Source organism: Aspergillus alliaceus, assembly GCF_009176365.1.
Source record: "Aspergillus alliaceus strain CBS 536.65 unplaced genomic scaffold BDW43scaffold_3, whole genome shotgun sequence".
Taxonomy (NCBI): domain Eukaryota; kingdom Fungi; phylum Ascomycota; class Eurotiomycetes; order Eurotiales; family Aspergillaceae; genus Aspergillus; species Aspergillus alliaceus.
In genome coordinates, this window is record NW_022474686.1 from 922,390 (window position 1) to 937,081 (window position 14,692).

At 46.7% G+C, this 14,692-nt stretch overlaps 7 protein-coding genes across 7 annotated transcripts; 2 read left to right on the forward strand and 5 right to left on the reverse strand.

Annotated features, from left to right (window-relative positions):
• Nucleotides 1-1,129: 1,129 nt before the first annotated feature.
• On the forward strand, nucleotides 1,130-2,583 carry BDW43DRAFT_320391 (cytochrome P450; the record flags this gene model as incomplete). Its single annotated transcript, XM_032049072.1, has 4 exons — nucleotides 1,130-1,298; nucleotides 1,347-1,540; nucleotides 1,578-2,016; nucleotides 2,175-2,583. 4 exons carry the CDS (start codon nucleotides 1,130-1,132, stop codon nucleotides 2,579-2,581), a joined length of 1,209 nt encoding a protein of 402 aa, XP_031905443.1.
• Nucleotides 2,584-2,904: 321 nt separating this feature from the next.
• Nucleotides 2,905-4,640, reverse strand: BDW43DRAFT_262174 (uncharacterized protein). Its single transcript, XM_032040389.1, has 2 exons — nucleotides 3,306-4,640; nucleotides 2,905-3,231 (listed from the first exon to the last, which is right to left on the reverse strand). The coding sequence occupies exon 1, from the start codon at nucleotides 4,532-4,534 to the stop codon at nucleotides 3,524-3,526; it is 1,011 nt and encodes a 336-aa protein (XP_031905444.1). The 5' UTR covers nucleotides 4,535-4,640; the 3' UTR covers nucleotides 2,905-3,231; nucleotides 3,306-3,523.
• Nucleotides 4,641-6,228: 1,588 nt separating this feature from the next.
• Nucleotides 6,229-6,587, reverse strand: BDW43DRAFT_120208 (uncharacterized protein). Its single transcript, XM_032038060.1, has one exon. The coding sequence runs from the start codon at nucleotides 6,485-6,487 to the stop codon at nucleotides 6,272-6,274; it is 216 nt and encodes a 71-aa protein (XP_031905445.1). The 5' UTR covers nucleotides 6,488-6,587; the 3' UTR covers nucleotides 6,229-6,271.
• Nucleotides 6,588-8,498: 1,911 nt separating this feature from the next.
• BDW43DRAFT_262178 (uncharacterized protein) lies at nucleotides 8,499-8,942 on the reverse strand. The gene has a single exon (XM_032040390.1). It carries the CDS (start codon nucleotides 8,889-8,891, stop codon nucleotides 8,697-8,699), a length of 195 nt encoding a protein of 64 aa, XP_031905446.1. The 5' UTR covers nucleotides 8,892-8,942; the 3' UTR covers nucleotides 8,499-8,696.
• A 1,324-nt stretch (nucleotides 8,943-10,266) lies between these two features.
• On the reverse strand, nucleotides 10,267-11,065 carry BDW43DRAFT_262179 (uncharacterized protein). The gene has a single exon (XM_032040391.1). It carries the CDS (start codon nucleotides 10,799-10,801, stop codon nucleotides 10,619-10,621), a length of 183 nt encoding a protein of 60 aa, XP_031905447.1. The 5' UTR covers nucleotides 10,802-11,065; the 3' UTR covers nucleotides 10,267-10,618.
• Nucleotides 11,043-13,546, forward strand: BDW43DRAFT_262181 (putative hexokinase). The gene has a single exon (XM_032040392.1). It carries the CDS (start codon nucleotides 11,438-11,440, stop codon nucleotides 13,082-13,084), a length of 1,647 nt encoding a protein of 548 aa, XP_031905448.1. The 5' UTR covers nucleotides 11,043-11,437; the 3' UTR covers nucleotides 13,085-13,546.
• A 21-nt stretch (nucleotides 13,547-13,567) lies between these two features.
• Nucleotides 13,568-14,499, reverse strand: BDW43DRAFT_306463 (uncharacterized protein; the record flags this gene model as incomplete). The annotated part of the gene is made up of 3 exons (XM_032046035.1): nucleotides 13,568-13,819; nucleotides 13,898-13,937; nucleotides 14,045-14,499. The coding sequence occupies 3 exons, from the start codon at nucleotides 14,497-14,499 to the stop codon at nucleotides 13,568-13,570; spliced, it is 747 nt and encodes a 248-aa protein (XP_031905449.1).
• Nucleotides 14,500-14,692: the final 193 nt, after the last annotated feature.

The window sequence follows — 14,692 nt, forward strand, 5'->3', positions numbered from 1 at the left end:
CCTTTGGGGTATATTTGGCTATGCTAGGATCACTTATTTCCATTTATTATATAAGTTGGGTGGGGTGTAAAGAATAGAGTTGTTTAAAATCTACCCAAAACTGTCTCGATCACCGCGCACTAGACCTCTACGACTGCTGAGCTGTAAGCTCACCTGGGCACTTGTGCTGCCAATTCCCTGGCACTAAATTCTATTAGCGTAACCATCGCGTTCGATCAGCCCGTGTGGTGCAGGCGATGTGGGGCCTGAGGCTTGTCTGCAACTTGCCGTAAGAGTCTTGCTGAACTTGGTAGACAGATAAGTATCTAAACGTATTCCCGTTGTGATGTATTCTACTGTAGAGAAAATCCAGAGGGTTTCTATACCAAGGGCATACAAAATACAGCATACCTCATAGCGCCAATAGGGAGTAAAGGGTACGCATTGTCTTTCGCTAGATTTGTAGGCACGAAACCCGTCAGGGCAGGGGAGGCCAACCCAGTCTTGTTTCTCTCCTCTTGATACTTTCCTGAACCTTCCAAAGCATAGGCAATAAGTTCAGCGAGCCTACAGAGTGAACCACATCGAGCTTCGCTGAGACTGACATACCGTACTTTCTCTGACAGTGCTGTGTGTGGAGAGTCAGTTACGTTCCACTCCTGACCCTTCATCCCAGGCCTACCTTTCACATCTGCGGGGGATGATTCCCAATGTATCTCGGATTCTTTCAAAAGATCTAAAGCTAGCCAGAAGGCTATTAATTGCGACCAACTATTCCCTAGCAAACTAAAACTTGATATAACCAACTATTACAAGGTAGCGGCTCCATTTTCTAAGTAATAGCTAGAAGGTTGAAGTCAGATAGAGTTAGTTAGGATACCATTCAATCGATGTACTATTCAGCTGCCAGAAGAAAGGCTAAAATCTGAAATCATTGGCAAGCTAGGAAATAGGAAGCTAAAATCTAACAGACAGGATCAACAAGGACATGATTTGATAAATTTAATTTTGGGACAGGCGGCCAGGGAGCTAAAATGTAACGTGGTCAGCAGGGGGGCTGGCGATTCAGTCAACTCATTCTTTCACCGGATAGTGACACTCATACGTCAAACCTTAGTTGTCTTTGCCGCTACTTTTTTTGTCCCTAATCATGGCTCCACAGAAGGCGCGATTGGGTTCCCACCCTTCTATCGAGGGTCCTCCGCCTCCGGTAACCCATATTTCCCATGAAGTACGACTATCTGACAAGGTCAAGGATGCCTACAGCCAGGCATTGGACGAGCAGCATGGCCCTGTCATTGTCGTCCCTCGACGCGGCCGTAACGAATAGGTTATCGACCACCGATACGCCCATGAGGTTCACATAGACACTAAAAATTTCACCTTCGAGAAAGCTGCCTTCGAATTGCTTCACTTGGGTTTTATAGCGCTCTTTGATAACGGCCACTTCGTCCATGATGTTGACAGCCTAGGTGAGAACAATGTACAGCCACGTATGAACGCCATTATAGACCGAATCTTCTCTGCCTTCCAGCCGCATTTCGACCAGATGACCCTTCGTGTTACCGAACTCAGCCAACGACAAGACACCAACCGAGTTTCCCAATATCTTCTCCCGCCTTCAGCAAGCCATCGCTCAAGCTATGGTAGTCATGATTCTTGGGCCCGCACACTCTTCCCCAGAAGCAGCAGGCCACTTCGCTGCCGTGGTAGTCGCGATGGCAAACATGACCGGCATGCACGAGAACACGCATGAGTGGGTATGGTTCCCCTCGTTATGGGTGTTCCTTAACGGACTCTGGGCCGTCTTCTTCACTATCATTCCCCGTTTCTTCTTCAGCATCGTTCCCACGCTCTGGAAAACCCGGCGTCAGCGCCTGGCGAACGGCCTTGCCGCGCACCATGAAGAATATATCCCATTATTCGACATTCTGTTAGTAAAACACTACCACATGAAAACCGGCTTCCATGCGCTAGGCGGGTTCGCATGGTGTGTCATTCTCTGCTTGGGCATGATCTTCGCCTCCATTCATCACTGTCGTTGCCGGCTTCTGGATCATGATCAAACTCCCAGAAAAAGGATGAGTATTTGCCGGCCATCCGCGATCAATGAAATACCATAGCCCCTGCGAATGGACCACTGAATGTGAAACGGCTGGGCTAGCTCACAATGCTGGATTCATTTATTCGCGAAGTCCTCCGGACGAAGGGTGATTGTTGGGGTCCTGTTCGTCAGACGACGGGACCTGTACGTATCGGGCCCTATGTACTTCCCAAGGATGCTATGTGCATTGTGCTCATCTCGCGAGCACACCAACACCCAGACAACTACGGATCAGTAGGAACCGTCTTTGACGGCTTCCAGTGGGAAAAGAAGGGACGGCCGGCCGTGCAGGGCAGTGCGGATTTCTTAACGTTCGGGCTAGGAAGATGGGCGTGTCCGGGCCGTCAACTGGCGATACACGAGATCAAAATCCTGCTCTACGTGTTTTTCTCTAAGTTTGACGTTAAGGTTAAAGAAGGCAGCTTCCGAGTAACCGATACGATAAACACGACTTCTGTGCCGCCGGAGGCTACTTTGCTGCTGTGGAAAAGAGAGTAAAGTTCAAGAGTCTTTGAATCTGTGCACAGGTGTATTCAATATGCGGATTGAGTGAATCGAGACGGATGCTCTGTATGCCTTGGGGTTGTCTCATGGTGTGGGTCCCAGCGATATAATATCATTTGCTGTGTCGGATTGGGGCCACTCATATTCATATTGGTGATGGGATCTTAATCCCCCATCATCTCAGTGTGGGCAGCCCGTGTCGAAAAGACTATCCGTAATCCTACTTGCCAATCACTTCATAGTTGGCATCTCGCAGCTCATTGGCAATCAGGGTGGTAATAAATCGTCCAATACATTACACTAAACATACAATTTTCCGGGTCTTAGCAAGATACATTTGCATAATAGCATATAACCATGAATACTATTGTTGTCTTCTTTCTAGGTAAAGAGGGAGGACTCCAATGGTGTATGCACGGTGTGAAATATTACTGAGCCGTGAAGCACCTAATGTGAGGCTATAGGTGGGAAAGCTCGCGTAATAACTACGCTGTTTCTGACAACCTTGTCGGGAATACTATGTCCTTTTACGGCCGCGCAGACAGGCCTCAACCGCGTGACACATATTTCTGTCTTGTTTTACACTCTGGGATAAATCACTGAGTGAAAAGCGGGCATGATCTAGTCCTAGGGAAGTCTCAAGGCTTCCGCAGAAAAACAGTTCGTTAGTCTCCCCAAGAATCGCCGTGCGCGGGCCTCATCGAAGGATTTAACATACCTCCTTGCCGTAAGTTTCTTTAGTGTTTTTTTCAAGCCTTGGAAGTATTTGTCAAGTCTCAGATCATGAACACTGGGCTCTAGGGCTCTTCGGTGAGGCTTTGGTCCTCGACCCTCCCTAGAGGAATACTGTGAACGGTGGCAGCTTTTTAGTTGCTTCACATGACTGATGTTTCAAATATCCTATTATATTAAAAGCCAATCAACAGTCTCACCTTATTACGAGCCTGGTATCATGAACCTAACATAAGTTGGCCATAGCATATCGTCGAGGAGCATACCAGCAAAATGGATACCCACTACATGTAACGAGGGTATCAGAACGCCAAATACAGCAGAATTCAATTCATTTGACCTGAACCCTGATAAAAGGCCTTGAGCACAATCAAGGTCTATAAGGAGGCGGAAGGTCCTCCGAATCCACGCTCTCCTTGTCCGAGCTATCCGAGTCGGGGTCATTATCCGCCCATACCTCGGCGTCTTGTGTGACAAGCTTCTCCGAAGGGACATCGGCCATGTTCTGACTCTGTCAATACACACTTCCAGAAAAGTAACGAGAGGCTGATAGATAAAACAACTCACCGTCCCATCCTGAGTCGTCGCTACGACCTCGTTATTCCCCACTCTTCCAACTAACCTCCCTTTCTTCCAGACCCCATGCCGCAGCACCATGCCCGTGAAATCCGTCTTGATAATCACACAGTTACTGACATCACACTTCCGTAGAGTCGACTTCTTCACCCGGCTTCTAGCGACTTGGATATCCTCAAGCTGACTTCGCCGCAGGAAACTCTCCTCTGTGACAGATGACCCACTGACTTTGCTCTTGTTGAGCGTACTCTGGCCAGTGACGGTGCTGTTCCGCACCGAACTACGGCGCACTGAGCGCACGTTTTCGAATTTGGAGTCATTGGCATCCGTGGTTTTAGCAGATGTCACATCGACAAGTTCACAGTTGGTGATATTGCAGCGTCTGATGTATGAGTTTGCGATGATGCTATGACTAATCTTACTGCGCTGTATGGTAGTGTTGGCCGGTGATGTCGGGGTTATCCTACTGCCTTCGGGGAGAGTCTTGCGAAACACATTGACTGAGTCGAGTACACTTCGACGGATGGTGTCAGCGGCAGTCAGATCATTGAAGCTGCAGTGGTTGGCGGTGGAGCGGGTAATAGAGGGACCAGAAGAGTTTGGGAGGTTGCTGTTGGTGATGGCGCCTTGCTTGGCCATTTTACTATGCAATGAGCTTATAGTAATGGCGATCTGTGGCTTATGTACGGTTATACAGAGATCTTGAAATCGGAAAGTAAGTAGTTGAGAAGTGCGGATATTATAAATCCGGGGAAATCTTGTTGCCTGTTACTCATGCGACAAGTTCTCGTAAGCCCAAAATATCATAAAGTTGTCAGGGTACCTACTTCTTAAAAGTGGTCAGCAATCGGCTATGCCTTATTTGGTTGTTAGTACTTCTACCACGACCAATCATTCAACAGTAATTGTCGTTAGCAGGGGGAAACTGCGGCATGATTGGTGCTTTTTTTATTCCACCAGCCAAGATATCATAACCAATATTTTATATACTAGATTTGTAGATTACGCAGAAGAGATTCATATATCCTATATTACTGTAGTACTAAACCTTCAGTCTTCTGGATAAGTCAATATATAAGGTTCCCCAACCCAGTAGTACATCTACAATGTATACATCGACCAAGACTAATGTCATATGAAGAACACTCAAATCGCACCCAAACCCAACTCGTCCCAGTATTGACGCAACCTACACCGATAGCGATGGCCATACGCATATACTACCTCACTCACAACCACCATCACCATCCACAACATAACACGCCATACTAGCCCATAACAATTACCCTAGACTCACTCATACGCAATGCCTGCACCGCTGGAAACGTCAAAACAGGCAAGACTTGAAAGCGACTACGAGCGCTGGATGCACGATGGCAAACCTGACTTCAAACTTTCCAACAAGCCTCGGAACGGCCCAGGCTCTCCCTCAAGCCTTCACCATACCAGAGGAGATTTTTGTCTCCTTGAAACATGTTACAGACTCACAGCTTGTTCTCTATGTTACTTGCAAGGTAGGGAATCTGGACGGTGGGTTGGATGTCCCTGGATGAGTAGAATGATTGTTAACCAGGTCGTCGTGTTTATGGTTCTTGGGCTCTTATTCTTTCTAGTTTGGATTGTGAAAGCAATGAGAAGAGCACTAGGGAGTGTTTCATGTCGGGAAAAGAGGGATGTCTTATTCTAGGGTTTGGTTGGGGTGTCATATTTCATACATTAGTGGTTACTGCACTCTTGCGCGGAAAATTCGGTATTGCCATGATAAACCCTTCAGAGATTCATGCGGAGGGCTCCTAGCTTCAAAAAAAGATTGAAAATACAAAGAGGGGCTTGGAACACTTTCGTCCTAGTTATTGTTCATTGGGTTCGAACATCGACGAATTCCTTGTTGAGTTCTAAGAAGGGGGCTGCTTTCAAAGTGTGCCAGGCGTCGGGGGTGAGCGTCAATTTATATATTATCCGTCAAATTGGATACTTGACCCATTCTACACAGCTTTCTAATATTCAAAGGCTTATGCCTCATAAATAGACACAATTACAGTGAATATAGGAGGTATAAGCATAATCATAAGTCAATCGCGTTGAGAGGGGGAATAATATATTCCCATTAGCGATGGTCAATGAGATCCCAGAGGACTTAGAAATCGCGATCAAGACAGTGGTGATAAAGAAGTAAAAAGGTATATAATACAAGATGACTTCGAACGAATAAAGAGATTCAACAGAACAAAATAGAAAGAAAGGTCTAGAAACGTATTATGAAGAAACCCTAGAATAACTTGAGGGAAAGACAAGAGATAGTAAATTTATAATTTTATATAATTTTCTCTACACTAACCGATCCATTTTCAAATCCAAAACTACCTGTCTAGACAATTAAAAGCTTCTCCGATATTTCACATCAAGCTTCTTTTCGAAATTGTTCTTTCGAATTATGGAGTTCTCCCTCATTATAGCAAGGAGAGCCAAATTCCACGCCTTTCCCAGGGAAGCAAACGCAGGATATTCGGGCCAACAGAACCAAGGAGATGCGAAGCTATTCGCAAGGAAGTAGGCACTGAATAAAACTCCTACTCCGTTGTTCATAATCATCGTCACTTTTCCCTCCTTTCTTGGATTGGAAAACTACGAGTCAAGTGTTTCTGTTAGGCATAAAAGAAAGGGCCCGATCTTTGGCTATTAAACCCAGCGTAGTCATTTAAATCTACCACAGAACACCTACTATATCACATCATGCGTCACAAATATAGGCCTAGAACCATGCCAGACGATACAAATCAGTTAACTAGAACATGGTGGAGGTAAACAATACAAGGGCTAGAATTCGCGCCGTGCAAGCAAGCCATCACAGATCTGAACCTAGGCAATTCTTCCCAAGATATCGCCGAGACTTAATTGGTGGCTTAATGCGTCACTCATGCTATAATCCACGGTCTCCTTTCACCGACATTTGAGAGTATTCAACCCACCAATCCCACATTCGTATCTAGTATGCTGACAGAGGAAATGCATGAAGGTTTTCAGGTAGCAGTAGGCTCGAGCACTCGAATGTCCCGTGTTTCATGTAACCCCGATGTCACTATCTCAGCAGGATAATAATCTATCATCTACTCGTAGTAAACAGCCGAGTCAGCCCAGTGCCGTCGGGCCCTTCTGTGAAGCACGCTCCTGGCGTTGAACTCAGATGGCCAGAGCACAGCCATGAGTATGACGGAACGCATCTTTATATTAAAATTATTTTTAGCGTCGGTTCATGTTGATTCGGTCTCGCGTTCTCCTATCATCTCCAATGTGCTCGGGTTAAGACTTCCCCGGGGCCCGTGTCAGTCGTTGAAGATGATCTGCGAAGCCAAAGCCGGGTGTATGTACTCGCTTGGACAAGATTTGCAACCGCCTCGTCATGAGGTCGGGTCTCCTCTGTTACGATTTTGGGACTTGGGTGTTACGTAAGTGATGAGCTCTTGCATCGAATAGAGTATCAGAAGAGGTGAGAAGAATGAGGAAATTTCTCAATGGGGAGATATGCCACGATATTCCTTCGTTGATGAGGCCGCGTCTTCTATCACAGACTCTCCTTGGACGGACATGATTTTTGTGGTCTAATCTTGCGACTTCAGTGACAAGTTACATTTCGAATGAGGGACTTCTGAGGTAGATCCATGTGGTGATGTCGCAGTGAAACAGACAGTCACGCAAAGCATCATCTCCATCGACCGAGGAATATAAAAGTCCATCAATAATAGAGAATGAACGATGGACTGGGTCGACGGGAAAAGCCGCCCAGTTGGCTGAAAGAACATCCCAAGTCGCCCAGAGCGATACCACCATCTCAGATGGTATCATTGAGCCATTGCACCCCCTGCGCGACGACCATCCGGATCCCATGTCCGACCAGATGCATTGACATCATTCCATGCCCTGGGGAAGTAAGCGAGACGTGTCAATAGATCTCTCGCAAGAATGGCGACCTTCGGTCAATGATCTTCGTGATGGTCGGGGCGTGGATGATGAACCAGGCAGTTCTGGATGATAGATATACTGTCGCGTCTTACAAGGTTGCAACCTCACCGAATGGATCGTTCTTCAGGCACGGAGGTGTGGTTGCACTGGGGGGAAGAGTGGCACCAGCCGAGACTGCCTATCCCCACTCAGCAATGACTCGTTGGTCAGGTAGCTTAGTCTGAAGCACAATTCTCATCTACGGCTAGCTGATGCGATTGGCCTGGAGAATGCATAGAGTTAGTTTAAATTCTCCGATGGAGTTACCATGATTGAAGGCTAGGCATCATGCATCGGGTCGTGTGTGACATGCTCAGCCCCGTTTTCTTGGGTGTTCATAACAAGCATTGGTTGGTCTACAATTTGCGAGACATTATTTCTGGGGAGGAGGGGGTAACAAAGGAAAGGTGAGACATGGGGAGTCTCTTGAAACACGTCATGCCAACCGCTGCAATAATGAGAGGAAAGTTGAGAAAATGGAAAAATGGGTATGTTGTTGAACTGTGACAGCTACCCACTTACCAGACAATATCCAATGGCTGGGTGGTATGCGAGCTTGGAATCTGGACAATGATCATTGTTAGTTGAAACTAAACATTCATTATTTGTTTGTTGTTTGTTTTTTTTTTTTTTTTTTTGGCCGCATTCAACCGAAGTTTCCCCTTGACTGGATTTTGATATTTCACATCCATAGGACCGGAAAAGGAAGTTAACTGGGCAGTTCCTTTTAAAACAGCTCAATTATCTAATACACGCATTTAGCCCCCTTGCTTTCCGACCGTTGGGGTTTAATAACGCCCAACTAGATATAATGTTCTCCAGATATAGCTTCAAGGATAGGGCAGCGAGCGACTACTACTAAGGTACCCATACTAGGCGACGGACTACTACCGAACTGACCGTAGCATTTGAGACCCTCAAATGGTAAGAGTCTCATGCGGACTAACGGGATCGGGACTAGGAAGATCAGGAGGAGTACGCGTGTTGCAGCCTCCATTTCCTTGGCAGGGCTTCTGGAATGCAGACAATAAATATGCCTCGAATGGGGGAAAGTGGAGGTATGTTTGTACATGTATATGTGTATGTATACTACGGCATGTATCTCACCACACTTGGTACCAATCCATCCATTACTTAACGTTAGGTCTCACCTTATATATCGAATCGGGTTAGTTGAGCGAAATGAGAGGTCATCGATAACCGTTCAGATGAGGTGATCGATTGATCTAATATTGATCAGAGATAGTTAGTCGTCTCTCGATCCAAACTAGTACTTGATGCAATGGCTGAAGATGTGTGGTAGTGGTTGGTGTGGGTTCCAGCTCAGTGTAACAGTCTCGGCCACTCTCATTAGACCGGGTACCACCGTTGCACCCATAGATGTCACATACCACACACACTTCTCTCTCTCTGGCAACTTCGGAATTTTCTTTTCCTTCAGTCTTACCCCTTTTTGTTCAGTCAATTTCCTTGTCAACATTGTTAAAGGCTTAATGCCTGGACAAGCCACCCCGCAGAATTCATTTGATTGCTACGGAATGAGGGTGCGTGACAGATATCCATCCCAATTCGTCACCCGATAAATATAGTACAGTTACACGAATTAAACTAGCAGACTATTCAATGCAAGCAAGCTGTATGGTTATGGATTGCACATTAGGGTCCAGCCGGTAAGGCGGTAAAGCCGAAACCGGTATAGTAATTTACCGGTAACAAAACCAGAGGGATGAAATGCTCTGAATGTAACTCTCTGGTCGCGGGCACAACGTGGTCCATGCGGGCTGAGCCTTCCAAGATCTTCATTCGCCAAAATTCATTCTATTGTTCACTCTTTTTTTTTTTTTTTTTTTTTTTTTTTTTTTTTTTTCTCTTTTTTTTTTTTTTTTTTTTTTTTTTTTTTTTTTTTTTTTTTTTTTTTTTTTTTTTTTTTTTTTTTTTTTTTTTTTTTTTTATTTAACCCGCGCTGGATAGGAAGCAGCAGTTGTTGACATCCATTTTTATGCTTAAGTATATTTTCGAATCATGACCAGGCGGTTAAATGATAAGAGAGCAGGAATTATTCCCCGCAGATGGTCATCTTGCATATGGATGATTTGAAACGATGTAGATCACAGTCCTTTCTTTCGTTCCCATGCTGTGTGACTGATAGGATTCATGACTCTGTAGATTCTGCTAGGATTGCGTGTTGATTGATGTCATGATTCAATTCTAGCGTAGTGAACAACCTGCAACTTTCTGCGGAGCCATGGTATTGGGTTTGCCCTTTGTTTCCCGTCTCTACCTAAGTAGAGAAGGTAATCCTATTCGATCTAGTATGAATTATGCGCAGAGATCTTTCAGGGTAGTAGTGCTGAAACTGGATCCTCCATTAACTGTGGTGTAATCAACCGGTGTTATGACGATACCGGACGGGAAGATATACCCCCTTTGGAGGATAGGATAAGGTAAACTAGTTTACATCCATCCCCATACACATACGTTACCTCCTCGTCAGTACGGAGTCACGCACTCTCTCCGACTCAATCTTTCTCTTCTTTCTGCATCAATCAATCGCCCCTCTTTTGGTAGTTCTTTTGATCCTCTTTATTCTCCGTTGTTTTGTCCTTCACTGTGTCTGCAATTCTAAAACCTTTTCTCCATCCATTTATCATTCCTTTGCGGTAACCCATTCATTCAGTTGGAATGGACACGCGTTGATCCATGCTTCGAGTGCCTATGGTCCCGTCACCCTCCGCCGCCCATTACCACTCCAAGTGCTACTACTGCTACTAATACTACTTCCTGACTACTGGCGATACTACTACAACGGGAGAGGAAACAAAAACAACAACAACCACCACCACCACCACCACCACCCTGACCCTTCGTGCAACTACGGCAGAAGTGTCTTACTTTTGCCCCATTCATTGCCTAGCACGGTGGATGAATTTCGTCTCTCTGGCACCACTTGTTTCCTAACCCTCTTTCTATTATCCTCCTTCCCCCCCCAAAACCTAAACACTTCTCTCAATCTGTGCCTTTTATTTTATTCTATTTTATTTTCACTCTCATTATTTTTTTTTTTCTCTATTTATTTAGCCCCTCACTGGGTCTCGTTCTCACAACTGTCTCCACTCCAGCTGTAGTACGGAATACTTTTTTTCTATCCTTTTTTTTTTTTTTTTGTTTTTTATTTCTTTTTATTATTTTTATTTTATTTTATTTTCTCGCCGGTGTTACCTCACGTCTCATACATGCAACTCGACTCCATCGTGGGATAGAGTCTCTTGAGTCTCTCATTCACCATTCTCAGTGAATATCACCAGCGAATCGCGACACCCCTGGATCTCTCCTCCTTCACAACTCCCTCTATAATTACCCGCATCCTCACCCACTGCATCCTTCCTTCTGCAGATGCATACAGTTGTCAGTACACATCAACCTGGTCTTCAGTCTGACCTTCAAGGCCCACTCAACCCTTTCTATTGTATCTGAATTGAACTATCGTCACCAGCCTTTGTGACTGGGATAAAGTAGACACTTGACGATCTACTTTCCCTTACCATGCCGGCTTCCCTGGGTAAAGTTCTGCATCGGATGCAAGAACTCTTCTCAAACATTGTCGCCGCGCTAGAGGCAATGCTATTGTTTCCTTCACTCTTTCGTGATCCCTCTCGCAAGCGAAGACCATTTCACCGGGCATCATGGCGCCGTTGTACTCTTGATGAGCTTGCCAACGAGGTCGAGCACTCATTCATGGCACCTTTGTCGCTGCAGAACATGGCCATGATGTCGGAAAAGATCCGGGAGCAACTGCGAATCCGCCTTCAGTCTAGCCCAGTAAGCATGTTGCCGTCCTACCACCATGCGTTGCCGACGGGAACGGAGAAAGGAACCTTCCTTGCCCTAGACGTGGGGGGCTCCACGTTTCGTGTGGCTTTGATCGAACTACGTGGAAAAGGCGATGTGGAAATTCTCCGGGTGAACTCGTCCCCCATCGACAACGAAGTAAAACTACTGGAGGGAACCCGCTTCTTTGACTGGATGGCGGAAAAGATCGACTTGGTGCTGTCCGAAGTCGATGCACGTTACGGTCGAGAGTCTGCTCCCTTGTCTATGGGCTTATCATGGTCATTCCCGGTGGAACAGACGTCCATCAACAGTGGCTTGGTTATTCAAATGGGCAAAGGCTTCCTGTGTTCGGATGGTACGGAGGGACAGGAGCTGGGAGAGTTAATTGTCCAGTCATGCCGTAAACGTAATCTCAACCTCCAAATGGGTGCCATTGTGAACGACAGTTCTGCCACTCTTCTTTCCCGGGCCTACGTAGACCCGAAGACTCGCATGTCCCTGATCCTGGGAACTGGAACGAATATGGCAATCCATTTCCCCGTGCATGCGATCGGATTAACCAAGTTCGGCACCAGACCCGCAGGCTGGTTTGACTACGCCAAGCACGTCATCATCAATAGCGAGCTGAGCATGTTTGGTGGCCAAGTCTTGCCGATGACCCCATGGGACAAGGTGATCAACAGTACGCATCTTCGGCCGGACTACCAGCCACTGGAATACATGATCACAGGGCGCTATCTGGGCGAAATTATCCGATTGATCATCGTCGACGCCGTGAACGCCGCACAGTTGTTTGGAGGCGAACTCCCTCATTCGATGCGCGATGCCTATTCGTTCGATACGAGCATTGTCGCTGCCATCGAGGCAGATACATCCGCGTCGTTTTCGTCCTCTGCGGCCCTACTTCAAAAGGAGCATACATTCCTCCGTGCCCCGTCCGTGAGCGATCTCAAGTTCTTACGTCGCGTCTGTGAGACCGTTTCAAACCGGGCCGCAGGTTACCTGGCAACGGCTATCCATAGCATGTGGTGTTTGCGTAACGAAGCCGAGTTCTCCGTGGTTACTGCCTCAGCGACATCGATCAAGGAGACGCAAGAGGTAACTGTGGTCGAGAGCGAACACCCTCAGAGTCTGACCATTGCATGCGATGGTAGCGTCATTAACAAGTATCCCGGCTTCAAAGATCGCTGCCAGGGCTACATCAACCAGCTTCTGGAGGAGACCAATGCTTCCAAAGGCAGTTTGGATGGCGCTACAAGCCCTTCCGTCCGCCTCGATCCCGCCCCTGAGAGTGCGATTCTGGGTGCCGCGGTTGCGGTTGCGGTTGCGGTGACCGAAAAGCCCTCCATGTCGAAGTAAATCGGTCGGGAAGATACAGGCTCACATCTCGGCCTCTCTTCACATGTTTGTCTCTGAGAAACACGATACCACGGTCATCTCTTAGTCTTGTTTTTGCGCTGTCGATTATCAATGGCGTTCGTCTTGCATTACCCGGTGTTTTGGTTCGTCTCATATCACATTGTTTGCGTCATGTTTTATCTGAATATTGGTTGGCTTCGGGGGTCCGGACATGTGTGCATTTCTTTGCTTTTCGTCTTGTCACACGGCGTGGTCGATGCATTGTATGCTTATGGATTCGCTACTTGCATATACGTTTGGCTTGAAGATTCAGGAGTCGAGCGTGAACCTTAGGCGAACGGAATAGATGGTTAAGCCGGTGGTCGAAAATAGAAACATTGGTGTACATAATCATAATCATAAATCCAGGGCATCCATATTTCTCGGGCCTGCTCTCGACCGTAACGCGATCACCCGACATGTCATGGGATATCAACGAATAAATCACTCTTTACAAAGATCCTGCAATAACTCCAACATCCTCCGCCGTAGAACCGCCAGGTCATCCCTCCCGATACCCGGATTCAGGGATTCCGCCGCCTTCCCGGCGGAGTCAACGACCAGACTCTGCTTAATACTAAAGAATGGGATCTGCAGCGCCCGCAGCTCACTCATCATGGCATCCGCCATCTGCTTCGAGGCCTTGTAGACTTTCATATCGTAGTTAGTCAACTCCGCGCGGTCCTCTTCCACCGTCTACATCACCATAGGTTAGCTTTTCTTCGCCCGCCCTCCCTCCCCGAAAAGAGAGGGTCCAAGCCAGATAAAACATACCGAAACCTCCTTCTCATCAACCGGCGCCCCAACAGACCGTCTACAATATGTACACCCCGTTAGCCACAAACCCCACAACCATACGCAAAACAACAAAAAGAAGCCACACACATATATATAAAAAAAAAAAAAAAAAAAAAAACTTACAAAACCGCATCCAACTCCTTCTTCTTCTCCACCCGAGCCTTCTGCTTCCGGACCAGCGCCTCCCGCCCCGCCCACCACTGCTTCTCATGGTCGTGCTGCTGTTGAATCAGCCAGCGAATTTTGCGCTGGAGGTCTTCATTTTGCGAGACGGTGCGCATGACGCTTTTTAGAGCCGGGGGCCATGTTGTTATGGCGGAGGTGTCGGGGAGGGGAGTAGTTGGTTTGGGTTGTGACTGTGGTTGTAGGGGCTTGGGATGGGATTGGACTGGAGGGAGAGTAGGGGCTGGGTTTAGGGGTATGACTGTCTCTGAGGGTTCGTAGGTGTCGTTATTGCTGTCTTCTAGTTGGATGGTTTGAGATTGGGATTGGGATTGGGATTGGGATTGGGATTGGGACAGTGCTGAGAGAGTAGCTAGCACGGAGGTGAGGTCTGCGGAGTTGTAGGGTTGGGACATTTGCTTGTCTTTCTTTCTTTGCTTTTTTTTTTTTTCCTTTTCCTCTCTCTTGTAGAATGGGGTGAGGTACACGAAGAAGATATACTCCAATTGAATAAGAGGACCAATCTACCAAATCAAGAAAATGCAGAGTGAATATAAAAGCCGAAGTAATTTGAAGAAAGTATTAGTTAAGTAGTAGTTAGTTGTAAGT

Excerpts from the sequence above, each read along its gene's own strand:
- BDW43DRAFT_262181 (XM_032040392.1), top strand. The coding sequence starts at position 11,438 with ATGCCGGCTTCCCTGGGTAAAGTTCTGCATCGGATGCAAGAACTCTTC.
- BDW43DRAFT_262178 (XM_032040390.1), bottom strand. The coding sequence starts at position 8,891 with ATGGAGGCTGCAACACGCGTACTCCTCCTGATCTTCCTAGTCCCGATC.
- BDW43DRAFT_120208 (XM_032038060.1), bottom strand. The coding sequence starts at position 6,487 with ATGATTATGAACAACGGAGTAGGAGTTTTATTCAGTGCCTACTTCCTT.
- BDW43DRAFT_262174 (XM_032040389.1), bottom strand. The coding sequence starts at position 4,534 with ATGGCCAAGCAAGGCGCCATCACCAACAGCAACCTCCCAAACTCTTCT.
- BDW43DRAFT_262179 (XM_032040391.1), bottom strand. The coding sequence starts at position 10,801 with ATGAATGGGGCAAAAGTAAGACACTTCTGCCGTAGTTGCACGAAGGGT.